At 45.4% G+C, this 18,245-nt stretch overlaps 1 protein-coding gene across 1 annotated transcript in view; it reads left to right on the forward strand.

Annotated features, from left to right (window-relative positions):
- Nucleotides 1–403: 403 nt before the first annotated feature.
- The window catches only part of LOC122534732 (zinc finger CCCH domain-containing protein 13), a gene marked incomplete at its 5' end in the record, with an annotated part of 56,048 nt that continues 38,206 nt past the window's right edge, over nucleotides 404–18,245 (forward strand). Inside the window, one exon of the mRNA XM_043665658.1 lies at nucleotides 404–560. Within this exon, the coding sequence (XP_043521593.1) occupies nucleotides 404–560 (157 nt within the window). The remainder of the gene's footprint in view (nucleotides 561–18,245) is intronic.

Below are 18,245 nucleotides of genomic sequence, written 5' to 3' on the forward strand. Positions count from 1 at the left end.
GTTGTCATTCTGTTCGAAATGAGAGCGGCACGATGCTGCTGGTTCAAAAAGGAAAATAACGAGAACAATTCGAGACTGAAGAGAGAAACTTGTCACTCGTCCGAAGATCGATAATATTAATGCGCGCGTCCAGATAAAGAAATTAAAACGCAGCGGAGTATCGACGAAAGGGAGGGGAAGGGGTGGAGGGAGAGAAGAAACAAAGGGTGGCAATTGTTGAATAATTCCCAGGAAAAATTAAAACGAGTCTCTTCGCCAGCGAATCGATGGAACTTCCATACGATTAAGACTCGATATATATATCCTCGCCGCGCAAACCCCTTCCTTTAATTAAAGAGAAAGTAGCGGGTGCCGCGTGAATTATCGCGAAACCGGGATGGGGGGAGAAACAAAGAAAACGTAGGAAATCGCGATACACCTGCTGTTCAGCCGGTTATATTTGCCCTGTGTGTTTGGTTATTTTGCAGGAGCCGCAGCCGCATCCCGCGTCTACGTGGACGCATTGTCTCGATTAGCACGCCAGGCGCAACTGGGCACGTGGGGTGGTTCCAAGGATGTCGGTAAGTTTCGCAATCTTCTTATTATCGTCGTCGTCGTCGTGGCGAAACTTTGTCTCGCCTCAGTAGTTTTTTCGTCTCTTTCGGTGGCCATGTGCGAGATAAGAATAAACGCGAGGCAAACGCGATAAAAAAAAAAAAAAAAAAAGAAAAAAGAATAGAGACAATCGCACTGTGTATACTTGGAATTACGTGTCCATAACGTATATAGCGGTCCGCGAGGAGTTACGTCGTCCGTCGTAATTACGGTGGATTAATTAAAATTTGTCACGTAATTATCGACGAGCGAACGCGAGCGCTGATCGATTCTTAAACGACAGCTGCGCCGACGTAGGTTAATTAATTAGCGTTGCACGCGTCATTAGACGGGCAAATAAATCGTTGGATTCGCGGCGCAGCTGTTGGCGGGAAATTTGTTTGTCCCGATCGTTACACGTTTTGTTCGAGGCTGGCTTTGCGAACTTCGGGACGACCGCGTCGAATTTAGAACGCCGGCAGTTTTATTTATCTCCGCTTTGTATCCGACAGCGAGGGACTTTGTCTTTCGACTCGATGTGCCTCTTAATTACCGGATTGCCCGCGTTGTTCCGTGGATAATTATATTTCAATTACGCCGACACAGCCGGGGATGTTTGTAGGAAATTAATAGAGAACCGGGCGCAATTAAAATCGTCCCCGCTCGCCGATTGATATACACACCTGCCGCGTTTTTAATTGTTTTTCGGGGCGATTTTAATGGCCAGCGTGTTCACGCTTGCCGCGCGCGACACCCAGTTAATAAGAATTGAAATTCGAATCGATTTGTCTCGTCGTTACGAGCTTCTCCACTCGAGTGTTAAACGAGTGAAAACGAACGGGGAAGGGGGGGGGTGGGGAGGGGCTCGAATGCTTTCGTTATGGATTCCAACGCGACAACGTATTAACACGTCCAGCGTTAGACGAATCCACCGCGACCGACAGGATGATGATTCGGGGCGTGCTGCCACCGTTGAAATTAACGTTGTTGCACGACGACACAACAAACAAGGATACGTTGGCAAAGTAATTGCACGATGACAGAGTAATTATTCCCGCGGAATAGGGGATAGTGCGTGATGATTTTACAAATGCCTGTATTAAAATTCACCGGCGATTCACCACGCGATAACCCGGCCTAATTCCCCTAAAATCGTTTTGACGGGAACGTCGATACACACGATACACACCGACGAATTTTCCCAGCGTAGAGAACGAACGCGTGGAAATTCAGGTGCGGCGAACTTTGCCCGCCGAACCGAGCCCTTTGTTAATCTCGGGGGTTAAAGTAAATTCACGGGGTGGGGGTGGGTCGTGGACGACGATGGGACACGCCGGTGAAATAAATTAACACACCGGTAGCGTGTAGCGACGAGAGTCGGTTCATTTTAAAGGGTGACCATTCCGCGAGGCCAGGGCGAGGCGCGGCTTACGTTTTTCCTCGTCCGCTTTCGACAAAGTTTGGCCGCCGGTGGCGGTGCGAGGAACGAGCCGGGACGAGCACTCTCGTGGCTTCCAAAGCCAATAAAGGCTCACCCGTTTAACCGTCTGTCTCACGGGCCGAAGAGGCGGCGCGAGAGGCAGAGACGAACGGGGGAAAAAGTTGCTAACAGGATCATTGCAGCGTGATAAGTGTACGTATTAAGGGCTGGGTCGGTAACCTCTGCCGTGGCCGGACTACGGGCCGAGCTTCGAAATAAGAAACAAACGCGCGAGAACAGCGAGGCAACAGCTTTAGGAAGCTGCCCAAGTACGATCCGAGTTTTTATTTGTTTCGCCGGCCGACGAGAGAAATCTCGTTCGCCATTCGAGACGAATTTCGCCTTCGTTTCGTATTTTCCGCGCGACGATCACGAACGGGGTGGTATCTCGGGTCGACTCGCGCGTAACATGCCGAGTTTGTTTGAAACCAAACCGGGTGAAAATTTCTGGAAAACTTGCACGTGGGCGGACCTCGAAAGCTCGTCTCGTATTTCGATGGTAGTCATCAACGGCAAACGCATCGTGTAATAATTATAGCACGCGCATCGATATCAATACCAACTGCCTCCTAACGAAGCAAACTTTGGCACATATTAGGATAATAAACCTCGAACGAAATTCAAGTCGAGTTCGGTTAACAACACTGTTCACCTTTCTTATTTGCGCGCGTTGGAATTACAAGCGTGTCCGTGTCTCTTTAGCAGATTTAGAAAATTTGCACGTTTCAAAAATTCGTAGAAACACGTCCCTGCGGACGCATCCTCTGGATTTACGGACGAACGAAACGCGATAATTAAGCCGGTCGGTGGATTTCACGGGCGCAACGCTATTTTGAAAGATAATACAAAATCGAGTTCGGGAAGCACGCCCTACATTGTATCATCGTAGCGGATCGTAGTGGCCCGAGTTAACTGCAATCAGTGGTCGGGTAGAATATCCGAGCCTTGGATATAACCCCCGTTAACTGCATACGAGACGCCCTTGGGCACCTTCCAATTTAAACTCTTCCCTGTGTGTGCTACCGCGAAACAGGGTTACCGTATTATTATTTGTCGTTGCAACAACTCGCGAATAAAAGTAAAACGGGCAAACTATCCGCTCTATCCGCTTTCGTTCGCAATTTCACGCGGCAAAAATACCCCCCCCCCTCTCTCTCTCTCTCTCTCTTTCTCGGGTCGAGTTTGTTCGATTCTTCCAATTACTTATTTCGAATTGTCGGCTTGATCCTCGATAACTAATCGCAAGGAGAGATGGTAATACCGAAGCTGTGAAGCCGTGTAAAAAATGTTGAATATTTCTTCGGCAAAGTAGATCAAAACGGAGGGAAATTTCTGGGAAATTGACCGTTATCATCAGGAAAGTGTCGCGTTCGGAAGGCACTCGGAGAGTTTCTTACAACAATCGATGGGTAGCGGACTGGAATATCTTATTACCTCCCATTTGGCCGTCTGGCAGTTTTCCAGTGTACGCCAATTTGCACTCGTTAAAGAGATGCCTCCGAAAGTTTCTGCGCGCAGGCAATGTTGACTAAACGTTCTCCCCTTTGCAGAACTCAATTTTCATTAGACGCGGTAGGATCTCCGTGCCAGGATACGACGCCGGGGCACGCTTCGTTCCCGGTTCCAGCTTCTTATTAAATTCTGCTGTAACGAATGATACGACGTTCGTCTTTCTTCGCCAGCCCCGTCCGATATTTCCACGTTTCCACGGGAAATAAGAAAACAACACCCGCCTTGCTGCAACCAACTTGCCTCGTTCAGTAACTGTTTCCCTCCCCTTTCACCGTAGATTCACGAATTGCCGAATGTTCGACAGAACCTAGTATTTTTCTTCCAACGATAAGTAGCCATTCCAAGTGACGGCATTCCAACGAGCTGCGGATGCATTTCGCTTCGATCGCGAACAAACTTCCGAAATTGTCGTAGTAACGCACCAGAACCAGAAGAGAATCGAGGAACAACAGCGAACCTTATCGTCTCTGTAAGCACTTTTCGATGTTCAATTTTAGGAAACGGTCTCCGTCTCCCTGAATTGTTAAAACGTTCGACGATATTTTCCGTTTTTTAGAATTTTTTTCATACTTTTTACCTAAAAAAAAAAAAAAAAAAGAAAAAAGAAAAATATTCCCTTTTCAATATTTTTCGCGTCCGTTGGCTCGCGATTGTTTCCAACGTACTCTAACGTTCGTGAGGAAAATTCCCTCCTTTCCGAGGAAGGCGAGAGACTTTCGCGAGAACAGTTGAAAAGGTTCGCGCGCGATTGTTTAAAAAGTGCGCGCCATTTGAATAAAACTCGGCAGTAACGAGGGAATTAATTGAAAGAATTAAAAGAATTGGAAAACTTCGATCGAGTTTTAAACGGAGGAGTGCCGGAGAGAAACTGCGCGAACTGCGCGGGAAATAATGGGATAGTTTATCGATTGGCTTGGAGAATTGATTGGTCGAACGTCGGGAGCTGGCTCTCGTCGCTGTTATTGCGAAACATTCTCAAAGAGATTGTTTCACGTTGCATCGACAGTTTACCCCTGTGGAGAAACGTTGCCTGAATAGAGCAACGGGGCGAGGGATTTCCTTTGCGACGAACCTTTCAAACTTGTTCACCCAGGAATCCGGCGACTCAAGTTTAAATCGACGGACTTTTGTCAACTGTGAAACGATACACGCCGATACCGGTCGAGAGGCGAACTCGTTCGATCCTAGACAGGCGACTCTCGCCCGCTTTTCCAGTCTCCGGGACCAAACTAAATTAAACTTTTAATTATTCCAACAGACAGGCGGGGAAAAGAACAAAACTGTTGTCTTGTTGTTTTCTGCGTTTTCGATAAGCATCGCGTACGACGTATCCTCGGATTGTTTTCCACGCAAAGTGGAACGAAAAGCGTGCACAAAGACGAAGAACGTCGTGATACGCACTTACGATACCGGCAAGAGGATATTTGGTTAAGACGTATTTGCTATTGCAAAAGGAATTGCATATCGAGAGCTTATGCAGAGTTGTTGGGGAAAGTTTGCCGAGTTTCCCTCCCAAGATCGATGATTAAATCTCGGTGGCTGGCGAAATTGCGGCCGAGTTATTTACTCTGAGGATGAAACGAAGAAGACAAAACTTTGACAAATATCGTCGTAGATATCGAGCGTCGAGGTGAATCTCGAAATCGAATGATTCTTCAGTTTGGGAAAGGAGGAGGGGGAAACGCGTCGACAGAATTTTCGAGTAGAATCCACTCTCGGTGCGTTTTAAACGGCTTCCCGCTGACATTGCACTGGCACGGCCGTTGAATTATAATATTTCCGAAAAGCTCTTGCACTCGAGACTGCAATTTCCATAAGTAAATCGACGAGTTCAAATACCATAGAATTCAAGTACCCGTTTCCCGGCTATCGTTCGCCAACGGCCGGCGCAATAAAACGTTAAATACAGTGTTGGTGGAAGCGCAGAGCCGAGGTTTTCGGTAATTCAAGTTATACTGTAATAGGTAGAATTCGATTTCAAGAGACCTGGAGAGCTCGAGCATCCGGGTCTCCATTGTGGTTTGTAGTTAGTATCGATCACTTGAATCGGTAATTTGGCTGACAATGCTCGTTCAGGCACAAGTTCCCTGAACTAGGCATATTTTGATCACGCAGTGACCTTATCGCCAGTTATGCCGCAACATACACCTACGAGCGACGAGCAAAACTGACGAGCGTGTACGAAATTTTAACAATAAATAATGTTTCATCGAGTATAAAAGTAAAATACGTACTCGTAAAAAATATTTGATAATATTGTTACCGTATATTCGAACACGAATTGTTTTCATGGAATCAGTTTTGTATCATAATTAGTTTAAATAAAAAATTGTCGATACTTTACTGTTGTAGCTTTGTTTTTTTCTTTTTAACTAATCATGTAGTAAATGGCAAAGTGTTCTTTTCTTAAAAAAAAAATATTACAAAAATTCACACGCATGTAGAAAGATTGAAAATTTTATTCGCGAGTAAATCACGATCGCGAAGATTAAAGTTTCCCATTTATAATAATCTCTTAAAACCTGCTATATGATTCTTTTTTTTCATCATTTTATTGACTTTTGAACATTAGGTCCCAACATTTCGTCCCCGCCTTAATGTTCAAAGTTGAATAAAATTGCAAAAGAGCAACAGTTTCAAGAGATCATTGCAAAGAAAAGATCTCAATTTTCAAAGCCACGGTGAATCAAGTTGCGAAAAAATTTTTTCTGACGTTTTTACAGACGTTTGAATTTCTAGGATTTTTGAGGGCCGCTACACGATGTAAAAATATCTTTGGAAAAAACAAACTTGGGACGAGTCAAAGTGAAAGCTTCACGCTTTCAAAACGAGACCAAATATAGTTCTCGTACGATTTTCTTTTGCCAAGTCGAAAGAGTTCAAAGTATCAATAATTTTTCGTCACTGCGTGTTCGGTTGTCCTAGTTACTCTATGTCACGATACGTTTTCCTCTATCAAAATGTATAAACTTTGAAAACATGAATGACAACGACGTTTCCTCAGGATCCATCGAGAATAATTTTGCTTGTTTCGAGCGTTTAAAGGCGCTTGTCCTGAGAGCATTAGAAAACGACAATAGAAATTTCGAAGGAACGAATAGCGTTGGCGCGTTAATTTTTCGAGAAAACCGTGACGCGACTGAAACAATTTCGTTGACTGATAGACGTTTCCCCTTCAGTGGGTCATTCGATTGAATCAGTACGCCGCTATCGAGCGATCTTCATCAGCGAGATTTATTGATACGGGCTGCAGTCAGCATCCGTCGTTTGATCTGATAATCCTTTCTAATTCTAACCCCGAGTCAGCGCTCGAATTTCCTGGCGGTGGTCTCTTCAGAGGTTTCGCTCAACCTCCGTGGGCGGCCCGCAACCTCTGTGCGTCGAGGAAATTGAAAAGTCGTGTTCGAACAGATTGATCGAGCAGTCGTCGATCGATGGCTCGCCTCCCTGTTTGAATACCCTCTCTCTACTGTTGACCTCGATTATCGCGGTCGCCCCGGCAACTTCATTCCACCTCTTTTTCAAAGATTAGCTACTACCGTTAAGTGATGTTTAAAGTAAAGCGGAACGGCTTGGCAGCTTTGCATTCAAATGAACAAAAAATGGACAAGCAGTTGTCCAAAATTTAAAGATCGAAGATTCGAACGTTTGAAAATATGAGAAATCTGAGAAAATTTGAGAAGCTAAACAATTTGGAAATTTAGCTTCGAATTTACCTGGAATTAAAAAAATTTATCTATCTCGTGTTTTCTTTTTTTCTTTTTTTGTTCAAACGGTGGTCAAATAGAAACGATTACACCGAGGGGAATAATTGTTGGCCCCGTTTATTTACGATATAATATTAAGATTTACACAAACGTATCCGCCCCCTCCCTCCAGTCTCCGAATATACATTCGCGTATTTATGTTACAAATTATGCTTCCGCGTTTGTTTGGGATACTCCTGTTTGCTCATTTGCTTGCAAAATACACTGTTCGCTGCATTTGTCCCAATTTTACTTAATTATGGCCAGCCTGCCACGAGTTATTTGTTACGCAAATATTTATTATACCGTTCATTATTTACGCACACAACGTGCTATACCGTCGCGGCTCAGGCTACGACGCTTTATCCTCCGCCGCGATTTTATCGCAATGAAATCGTATTCATCGATTAATCACTCGCGATAGATCGTTTCGTTAAATATAAACGCACACGAATTACGCCCAAATTACTTTTCATCAACTTCCAATTATCGCCGATAGTAAAACCAGAAGCTAAATCTCTTCGTTCTCTTTCCCCACGAAATTTGTTCCTCGCCGACTTTATTCGTCCATCCCCCAAGCAGATCAATTTGTTCCGGTACTATGTATCCGATGTTCTCACACGCACGGGGCGCGATCTCTTTGCCAAACGGGTCAGGATCCTTCTATAATTCTGCGCGGAGCGTGGAGCATACGTCGGCGCAATAAATCCAGGCGGAAACGTCTTACACGCGATTACCATAACATAACACATTTGCGAACGCGTGTGTAACAGGCAGAGGCGGCGATAGCGAAGAAAATTCGTTTTCCCTTCCCCTGGCGCGGCCTCACGGCGCGAGGCGTGAAGCGAAAATTCGATGCTCATGATGTTAGCGCGGGGTGGTGGCGCCGAAATGAAAGCGTGATAGCGAAATTGGCAATATCGTGACTTTTCCCTCCCATTTCTCTCTCTTCCTTAAAATCGATCGCCCGTTTCCCGGGCCCCCCTTTTATCAGCGGTGGCGAATTTCCTTTTCGTCGAAACACGTCCGCCGCCGCTGCCACCCCTCTCGTAACGAGATTTCTCAGATTGCATCAAAGATTCGATATTAATTCCTATCACCGTGAACTATTCCCCTTGTCATCAGGTGACAAATCTTTGTTAACCTTTGTTTACTTTACTTTCTAAACGCGTGATTTTACACTGCTCTCGAGTGTTTCGTTGATTGAAAAAAAAAAAAAAAAAAAATGGAATCGTCAAAACGTACTATTTCCTTTTTTTTTCTTGCATAATGGATATTTTAAAACTTAAAATTGTGGGAATTTTAAAACTTAGTATTTTCTTTTTTTTTTCTTGCATAATGGATATTTGATTTAAAAAAAATAAAAGTATATATATATATAGGAGAGAGAGAGAGAGAGAGGGAGAGAGAGAGAGAGTTCATTTCGAGATCGACGTTCTTTTGTTGATTCACCGGTAATGTTTATTTGCAACAAACAGGATGCTCGTGCGGCGAACGTTCGACGGTTATTTGAAAGTTCACGCTGGTCTCGTTTGCTTGCTTTTCTCTACAATTAGTCCAACGCGGATTGCTGCGTAACAAGGGGACAAACAATCGATGCACGCTGAGTAATTTCATTAATAGCAAATTATTGTAAATTCGCCCGTTGCGATACGCTTAACGAGCTCCTGGAATTTCGTTAAAAACCAGCCGTTCGCCGCGACGCGTTCGAGGTATCACCAACGATATTAAAATTGAAATTGTATCATCAATTAATATCGAATAATATCCGAGCGATACATATATATCAAAATATATGTATACAAAGCGTACGTTTTTAACACGTTTATTTGAACCACACCGTGTGTACGAATCATCCTCGAAATGAAAAATCTTTTCCCAAATTTATCAGATTGGATTGTTACTGATCGCGTCAAGAAATTAATCGTCATCCGCGGAACGATCGTTCAAACGAGTAACGACGAATACAAGATACAAAAAGAGATAATACCGGGAGATCTGCCGCGAAACAAATTCAGTACGAATGCAGAGGCAACCTTAATCACATTGGAAGGAATCAGCAAACATTGCGTTGCATCGATACCCAGACAGAATCAACAGCGGACACAGCGATGGTCTTAATAGAGTAAATTGAAGCGTAGCCGCGACAATCCGATCGAAACTTCCTCCCCTCCCCTCCCCTCCCCCTCTTTCCATACCGAGAAATAGGATTTGAGACGTGCATTTGAGATTGATACGACGCAAATTTCCACGTTGCGTCTGGGTGTTAGACGAGTAACTGGTGTCGACTTGCTACTTTGTTAACAAGCTTACCATCCAGTCGATCGTTCCTCTCCTTTGCCGTGCATCGTACTAAATACCCATAATTCACGCACCGTTGACAATTCCTTCGAAATGTCAAACGACATTTTTTCAACAGGGGTAAAACACGGATTTACGAAAAGTCAACTCTCAGTCTGACACTCTGAAGAAAGCAAAAAAAAAACAAAATTGGAGAACCTCCATCAACCCTTTCGAACGACAGGGTGGAAAAAAGATACGTGCTCGGCAAACAAGAAAATCCGGGTACGCATACGTCTGCGAACGTATTCGGACGACCGAACTGAGAATTATTCGTGGGGGCGCGTATGCTGCGAGGTGAGGAAGGTCGCGGCGTAATCGGCGCTCGTTTAAAGCGCCGTCCGATAATTTGGCCCCCGTAATTTTATGCAATTATGCGTATTACCACGGGTACGCAGGTTTGTACGTTTGTACGTGGACAGACGCGGAAGGGTTGAAGCGCAGCTGGAATTCACGGCAGTGGGAGGGAGGGGGGAGGGGGCGAGCGAGCGGATTTCGGTGTCCACGTGTCCTCGCGACCCACGAACGCACACACAACATACATACACACATACACGCACACACGCACGCACGCACGGCATACACTCACATTTCGCAGCAGCTCTGACGGCACCGACGCTACGAATGCCGCGTCGCCTCGTTTCACGGTAAAGTGACCGCGCGTTAACTCCCATTCGTTACGCGTTTACATTATTATTAAAGCGCATTTACACGGCCGTTGGCGCGAGCGCCTCGTGGAATTTTAATTTCCCGCCGAGCGAGGATTCCATGTCCTCCTGTCATCTTCGATCCGGCGTGCGCCGATTAAAAGTCACCGGGGGGAAAAATTCTGTTTCGTGCCCTTCGTCCGCAATTTTGGCCCCCCTCCCCGCTATTCTTCAGTATATATCTCCCACATATTCTTTCAGTCGCGTCAAATGAATCCGCGTAGAGTTTTTCTAAACGAAATTCACCACGAAGTGTCCGACCCTCGATATAGCACGCGACTTTACAAATTCATCGTCCAATAGGTGGCGAATTCAAAGCGAGTTCTACGCGGTATAAATTTCGTAGACCTGTGTAGGATTGTTGAATGGAGTGGCTGTAAATTTTATCAATCGACACACTGAACGAGATTCGCGCTTCTTTGCGGGCAGCGTGTATTTCCCACGTAAACGATATCCTGGCTTATCAAACCAGTCTTTGAATTTGCCAAATAACGACGCGCGAGCGTAGAACCATCGGCAAATGTTTGCCCCTCGATTAGGAGACACCAAGATTAACCGAAAGCTGATTTCACTTTTGCGAACACGCGCGACCAATCCCCAATGCCCGTCGTTAATTCGCTTGTTCAAGCTTCGTTTGTTTTATCGCCGCGCCCTGTTTACGGGAACGCGGAATTTCATTTGTTAGTCAGCCGCATTCTACAGAGTCCTTCGCGTTCGCGTACTATCGTACAAACGCCGGATCCCGTTTAATCGGTAGAACACGTAAATACACTACAAACTTTCAAACAACGCTCTGCCATTACTTTACACGTTTTCCACGTAATTTAATTGTAATTTAATCGCGAGACATCCTGCAGTATTATCGTATCGATGTCACGTCCGTACCTCAATCACAAACGAGCTACAACGACGACGAAATCTAACTCGAACTTGTATCGGAGAAAGGGCGAAAATCCTGAAATCCGTTGGTCCGTCGAATCGGAGGGACGAGAATCAGAGCCGGCTTTTCATCCGGCGCATGGAAATCATTATCACGTGATCAATAGATCGCGGTGGCGGGCATTCCGTACACCCGTGGTTAAAGTACACCGTCGTGCTTGGCATCCTTCATCGCGGCTGCTGATCGATCGATCGTGCGGCAGCAGTCGCAAACTAATGCCTCGGCATTTAAATCAAAGCTGAACCGGGATCGACCGCATCCCGGCCCCCGGCATGAAATAAAGTTAGCCCGCCGATTCGATGGAGAACAACCCGGTCCCATCCTCAGTGATACTGCTCAGCTTTCACGCAGAGCTGAATAGTCACGCCGCAATTAACTCGTATTCACCACTTTGATGTTGCAACCCCCGCATTATACGCGTCGTCTCAATTGTACCCGGTGATCTGAGCCGATGAAAGGATCGCTGACTGTAGCCCTGGCTGCAGACACGGCAATGTTTATCGAACGCGGCAGGATACCCGCACTTTGCCTGAATATTGGCTCCCACGGCAGCGGCGGAATCGATGTGCAGTTGCACGTTGCAACACAGTCGAATCCGCCGTCGTTGTTGGTCCGCCAATTCCCTTCTTCCCATTTCACAGTCAATATACAAGTCGTTGCATAAATGATGCCTTCTATTTACCAAGGTGAACCTCCCAAAATCCATCCCGCATTTTCTACGATTCGTTCGCCAATTAACGTTGAATCAGCTTAATCTGATTCTTTTTTTTTTTTCGACATTTCCGTTCGACAAAGTCGAACGAAAACTGCGCTCGCGTACGAAAGTGATCAATTTGATCGTTTGTTTTTTCTTCGAGATCTTTAGAGAGGTTTTCCAGAAACATCCAAAAGTGGATACCTCCTTCAAAATGTCAACGATCTCGCTCATTCCGTCCGTTTGTCAAAACGTGCAAAAGTTACCATCGAGGTCGAGTAACTCGTCGCGACAATCTCAAGTAGGAATGCACTCCGCGTGTATGTATATCGATTACATCGAGATCAACCACTCCTCACTCAATTTTTCAGACACAAATTTCGTTTCGTAGATCGTGGATAGACGGCGAGATACGATTATTTGTACTTCTCTTCGAACGAGTGCACCGCGGACGGCAAAAGTCAAAGGAACGTTTCGAGAAAAGAAAAGTAGAATTCTCGCCGATGAAACTTTTCAACAAGAACAGCGTTTGAAAGAGTAATCAACCGCGAACTCGGAATTCCCCGAAAACAACCGATGAATCATTCATTCGAGGTTACAACGATGAATCTTTCATCTCGTCGAATAATTGCGTAATGAGCTTACGCGTCAAGCGCTCAAACAGCAAAATGGTTTACTAGTAATCCTGAAGCTTATCAAATACAGCTGCAACTATAAATTTGTACGAATATTATCGCGCGGTAATCCGTCAGCTACGAATTTAATACCGCGTTCCAATATATAAGCAGTAACAGCGATCTATCTATCCGCGTGCAGGAATATTATATTAACCTTGCACGTTAAACTTGATAACCGATAATTGATATTTCACGTGTAATCCGGCTTTAGTTTTCAAGGTATTTCGATATCGAGAACGCCCGTAGAATTTCCGTAAAATTTCTCGATGGGTGAGGGGGGGGGGGGGCTGCTCTGTGGTCATTGAAAATATTTTCGAGGTTTAAATCAATTTCTCTGAAGTTTCCGTCGCCTGCCTTTTTTTTTTTTTTCTATCGAGAAATGGAAATTTAAATTGAACGTCATATTCAATGGCGAGAGGGTCAGGAAGAAACAGAAAAAGAAAAGCGTAGAAGTAGACTTCGTAAAAACAAAAGCAGGCAATTTATCGTTGGAAAATTGAGATCCTAATCGTGCCGAAATTCTCGATCGGGAAGCAATTACCACGTCGTTTTGCTAGGTTAGCATTTTGGTCGCGGGTCTAAGTAGTATAGACCCGTGTGCAGGCAGCCGACGGTTACACAGCGTTACACCGAGCACGCTACTAAACAATGCCAATCAGCGAATTTTTGTCTCCCTTTTCCCCGAAATTTCTGCCACGAAACTCGGTAACGAGACCGTATATAACATCGCCTTTTGCACGCGGAATTGAATAATTCGAGCGCCGAAAGAATCGACGCACGCTTCGTTAGAGACGAAATTTCAAACGACTAAACCCGCGTCTTTGCATTCACATTTTTAACGAACGCCAAGTTAATGAAAGGTACGCCCGTTCGTAAATTGGTTCGAGGAGAGGGTCTCCAGAGCGATAACGAGGCCCAGTTAAGCTTAAATTGCGCGAAAGCTCCCGATAATGCCGAACGTTCGAGAGACAACAAGAGTTGGAACAAGTTAATCCGGCAAAAGTACGTGCAAATAGATTTTGTACATGTACACTCTGCACGCTGTATTTAAAATGAAATGTCGCGCCGAGAGGAAGATTTGATCACAATCTCCCGATTTATCACCCCCGGTGGTGATGTCTTGCACGGAACGGAGCGATCCAGATTCGTTGGTTGCGAGCGGTAAACAAAGCGGTCGATGCAAAGCTTGGACAAACTAATCAAGGAATTTACAGTGGCACCGGATTGGCCGAGTGGAGCTGACCAGCGACGAGTAACGGCGCGACGCGAGACGACGCGGTGGTCTTGGTAGCCTTGGTAGCATTCGGCAAGACAGCAGGATTCGCTTCACACGTCAGGAACAGAGAGAGGCACGGTGAAACACACAACCAGGAGGAACGTAGACAGACCGTAAAGGATATCGGCCGTGTCCTTGCGCCTGGCACGTTTCTCCCGCTCGGCAGAGCAACGAGAGAGAGCGAGAGAAAGAGAAAGAGAGAGAGAGCGAGAGAGAGAGAGAAAGAGGGATATCGTTCCGTGGGTACACGGCGAGAGAGAATGCTATCTGGTGGTAGTGCGAGGCCCACTTAATTGCGTCTGGCCGGCATTGCACGTATAATGGGGCGACCGTGCGGGGGATGGTCGACTGCCTTGGCAGATAAGGCTGGCAGAATGGCCAGCCACCCAAAAGGGACGAGGAGCCAGCCGAGTCGGTTCGTTCCTTCGTTGCTTCGTTCGTTTCAAAGTTGTCCACTTTGCCACCGCGAATCTGCCGCGAGTATCAACCCGATTCACGTTCACGGCGATTCGGAGCTGGCTCGGAAACATCTCTTCTGCAATTTCTCTTCTTAGCTTCGCGCCGCGAAATTCGACTTTAAACCATGTGCCGTTGAAATTTACTATCTTTGCTCTCGCGAGAGAAGAATTTCGTCCGTCTGTTTCGAAGGAACCATATTTTTTACATTTTTTTTTTTTTTTTTTTTTTTTATATGTGAGGGTTTAGAGTCGCATCGACTACGAGGTCTTTAGCGACGTGCTGAAATTTTCTCTTTATATCTGGTTTAGTAGTTGAGCCTCCTTTAGGTAATTGATAACGTTTCTTTGTTGTTTCTGGCAGGTTCGAGCGGTGTTTTGGTTTAATCCGTATTTACTTCTTAGGTTTCGGTATTTTCTTCATTCATGTAGCAGATGTTGGATGGTGATTTGTTGGTTGCAGGTGTTGCAGAAAGATGGTTCTGTTTTGCTTAGGAAGTATTCGTGTGTGATCTTGGATCGTCCGATTCGAAGTCTAGTCATAGCTATCCTTTCTTTTCTGCTTATATTGTTTGGTATTTTTTGGTAGAAATGGTGTGCTATGTCGTGTATTTTTATTTGTCGTAGTCCAAATTCTGTTTCATTCTTCTCTTTCCGCTTTGCTCGTTGAAGCTAGTAGGTTTTGGTGTGATTTCGGTCTGTTGTTGCTTCTTTGGCTATGGAGTCGGCTTTTTCGTTTCCTTCTATTCCTTGGTGTGACGGGATCCAGGTGATTATTATTTGTTTATGGACGTTGGTAAGTTCGATTTTTTACATTTTGTATAGGTTCGAGGAAAAGAACGATTCGAAGGGCACGCCGACTTCCGCGTTATCGTCTGACTCGTGGCTCGATAGATTACACGGCGGTTTAAAGGAACGAACAATGGCCACGGTTTAACACTCTAGTTTTCTGCGAACAACAGGCTGCTGATGGGAGGAGAGGGCGTGGAGGAATTGGTCAGGCGTGTGACCGGATTGTGGCCAAAGCCCCGAATCTCTCTCTCTCTCTCTCTCTCTCTCTTCGCCGCCGTCCCTCGGGTAGGTGCTGAGCGCCTACCTCACGGCCGCTTTTAATCCACGTAAATGACTGGCCTATACCGCCTATGCCGCCGTGAACGTTGTTTAAAGCCTCGATTTACCGTTTCTCTGTTCATTCACGCGCGCTCCGTGAAAAAGAGACAATTTCGATTCACACGACCCGACAACTGTGCGTACCCGGCTGTTTCTCCGGCTGATGGTCGAATCGATTCGAGACGATTTTCTTTTCTTCTCTTTTTGCGCAAACTGACCGAACTACGCCAAAATTTTTTGCAAACCATCGAGAACGTCGCGCTTTTTTAAAGCGTAAAGAACCGCGATTTCACGGCTGAAGGCAGCATCATATATACAACTTCAACGACCCGGAACGCAGTACCACCGTCAGGGCCATAAGATAATTGTCAAAATCAATCTGCAGAAAAACAATATACTTTCCGATCCTTTGAAAGGACACAAAGAGAGTCGCGGGGTGTATAAGGGACGACTCCAACGTGCCAGACACACTAACAGTAAGTTTTCAAAAACCGAAGGTTCGCGTAACGTAACGTAAGTCAATAATTAGTGTTTGAACTATTGACTATTGTCTTCTGTGTATATATTTGCATATCAGTGCAATAAAAACTCTAAAAACACTAAAACGACAAGAAAGGGAAATTCACGAAGATTTCGTGAAACCACGGCGCCACGCTCGGCACGAGTCCGATCCGACTTCCTCTCGGCGAATCAACGAGGCAAACAGAGCGCCGCGAACGTTGCGCGAATGTCGAAACGCAAGACAGAGCGCGTTGGGAGGAGGAGGGTGGCAAGGCTGGCAAATATCCGGTGGGCAGGTTGGCCGGCTTTGCTCTTCACTTCAGATTCTTCGGGTGATCCCGAAAGTTAGGATTAGCTGGTCGGTGCTGCTTCGTCGGCGTAGCTTTAACAAAAGCACTCGTTAAGGTGATTAACGAGCGGGAGAACACCGGTAGAACGATACCGGCCGTGGTCGCTATTACGAGCTTTATTAATTGCTATCCTCTCCGTAATTTGCCTCGCCGCCGCCGCGTTGCGGACGAATGGAGAAACCATGAGATGGTTTACTGCCGAGTCAGCTTGACAGATTCAGGTGTTTGTCTTTGCGGTGTGGGAGGGGGGGGGCTCTTCCAAAATTTCAGACATCTTGTTGCACACGCGCGTACGTGTGCGTTGCTGGACACGCGCGATAAACATTTGCTTTGCGTTTCTCGCGCAATTCTCGCGAGATTGGTAACTGCAAACATGATCACGCTCTGTTTCAAATTACGCCCAAACACTGCGTTTCGTTTAGATCTTCTCCTAGCCAGTGGACGAGAGATACGCGTTTATGTACAAATAAAAGTACCACTTCAAGTTCTTCTTCAAACGTTGCAACGTGCATTTTGCCCGTTCGATGATTTCGTACGTTTTCGTACTATTTAGTTCTCGTTCCCTCGCTCGTTTCTGCATATTTAACCACGAAATGTACCTGTTCATGATACATGAACTTTGTTAGAATTTCAAATGGCGCGTTAGCTGTTTAACATGGATTTTATTCCGTTACATGAAACACGTCCGGCGATGAAATATTTAATGCGCGAAATGAAACAACAAAAGCGGGGGAAATTTCGCCTGCGAGCTTTCGCCTTGTTCGCCCATTTATTTATTTATTCGGAATCAATTCCGACGGCAAGCTTTCACTTACTTTCGCGTTTAATCTCCCGCCGCGGCAACGTCCGCGCTTCGATTTTCTAAATTCTCAGCCGACAAAGGATTATTTCGCGTCGCGATTGATGGACGCGGCTCGAAAAGTTGGCGGTCGTGTATCGTAATCCCTTCAGTTCCCATTCACGTTGTTGTAAATTCCCCTCGTAGCGGACATCGTTTATCCCTTTGATCAAATGTCGCAAAAATTTGTTGCACCGTATATATATATTTGTTACACGTGTGTGTCGACGGCCATGTTCATACGTTTCTCATCGGTCAATAATAATAGGATTTTTATGACATTTGATCAAAGGGCTGTGCTTCGAAACACGTAACGAAATATGATTCGCAAATATTTTTCCCCGTAAAATTCCGCGCATTTTGCAAGTGTACATATTTCTACGGAAAAAACAAAAAAAAAAAAGAAAAAAAACGAAAAACAAAAAAAAAAATAAAGAAAAAAAAAAACGAACGAAGATATATTGGACGAGAACGTGAAATTCAGAAAATGGAATATGATTAATTTGTCCTTTGTACCGCTCTGCTGTCTGTGGTTTCGTTATTTGAACCGATATTAACAGCGAAAACTCAGTTTGTAACAAAAGGCGCTTTCACAGACGTTCGCGCGCTAGTTCCTCTCGTTTTTCGTTGGCCACTGCGCGATCCAATAGTCTCCGCTCATCTTCGTTATCCCAAATTAGGTGTTTGCGCGGGCACCACGGGACCGCAGGAAGCGCACGAAACGTCGATTAGCAAGCGTTTAATGGCCGAGGGCTAATAGAATATCGCCGCGTTATGAACGGACACGCGGGCTGGGATTTCGCTGAAGCGGAGCCACTGAAATCGAGAAAAGAGAGCCGTCGTTCGAAACGCTATCGCGATGATATATCGGTATTCCACTTTCTGTGGCCATTCGTTAAACTCGAATTATAATACCAAAGCACGAGCGCGAGCTTTTCAACTTTCAAAGTCCCAGACAGCAGAAATGAAACCCGCTGTTTCATCGGCTTTGAAGTTCACGATCTCATCTTGATTACTTCAAAAAGCACATCCCCCATTTTTCCTCT

This window comes from Frieseomelitta varia, unplaced genomic scaffold (assembly GCF_011392965.1).
Source record: "Frieseomelitta varia isolate USP_RPSP 00005682 unplaced genomic scaffold, Fvar_1.2 scaffold_634, whole genome shotgun sequence".
NCBI lineage: Eukaryota > Metazoa > Arthropoda > Insecta > Hymenoptera > Apidae > Frieseomelitta > Frieseomelitta varia.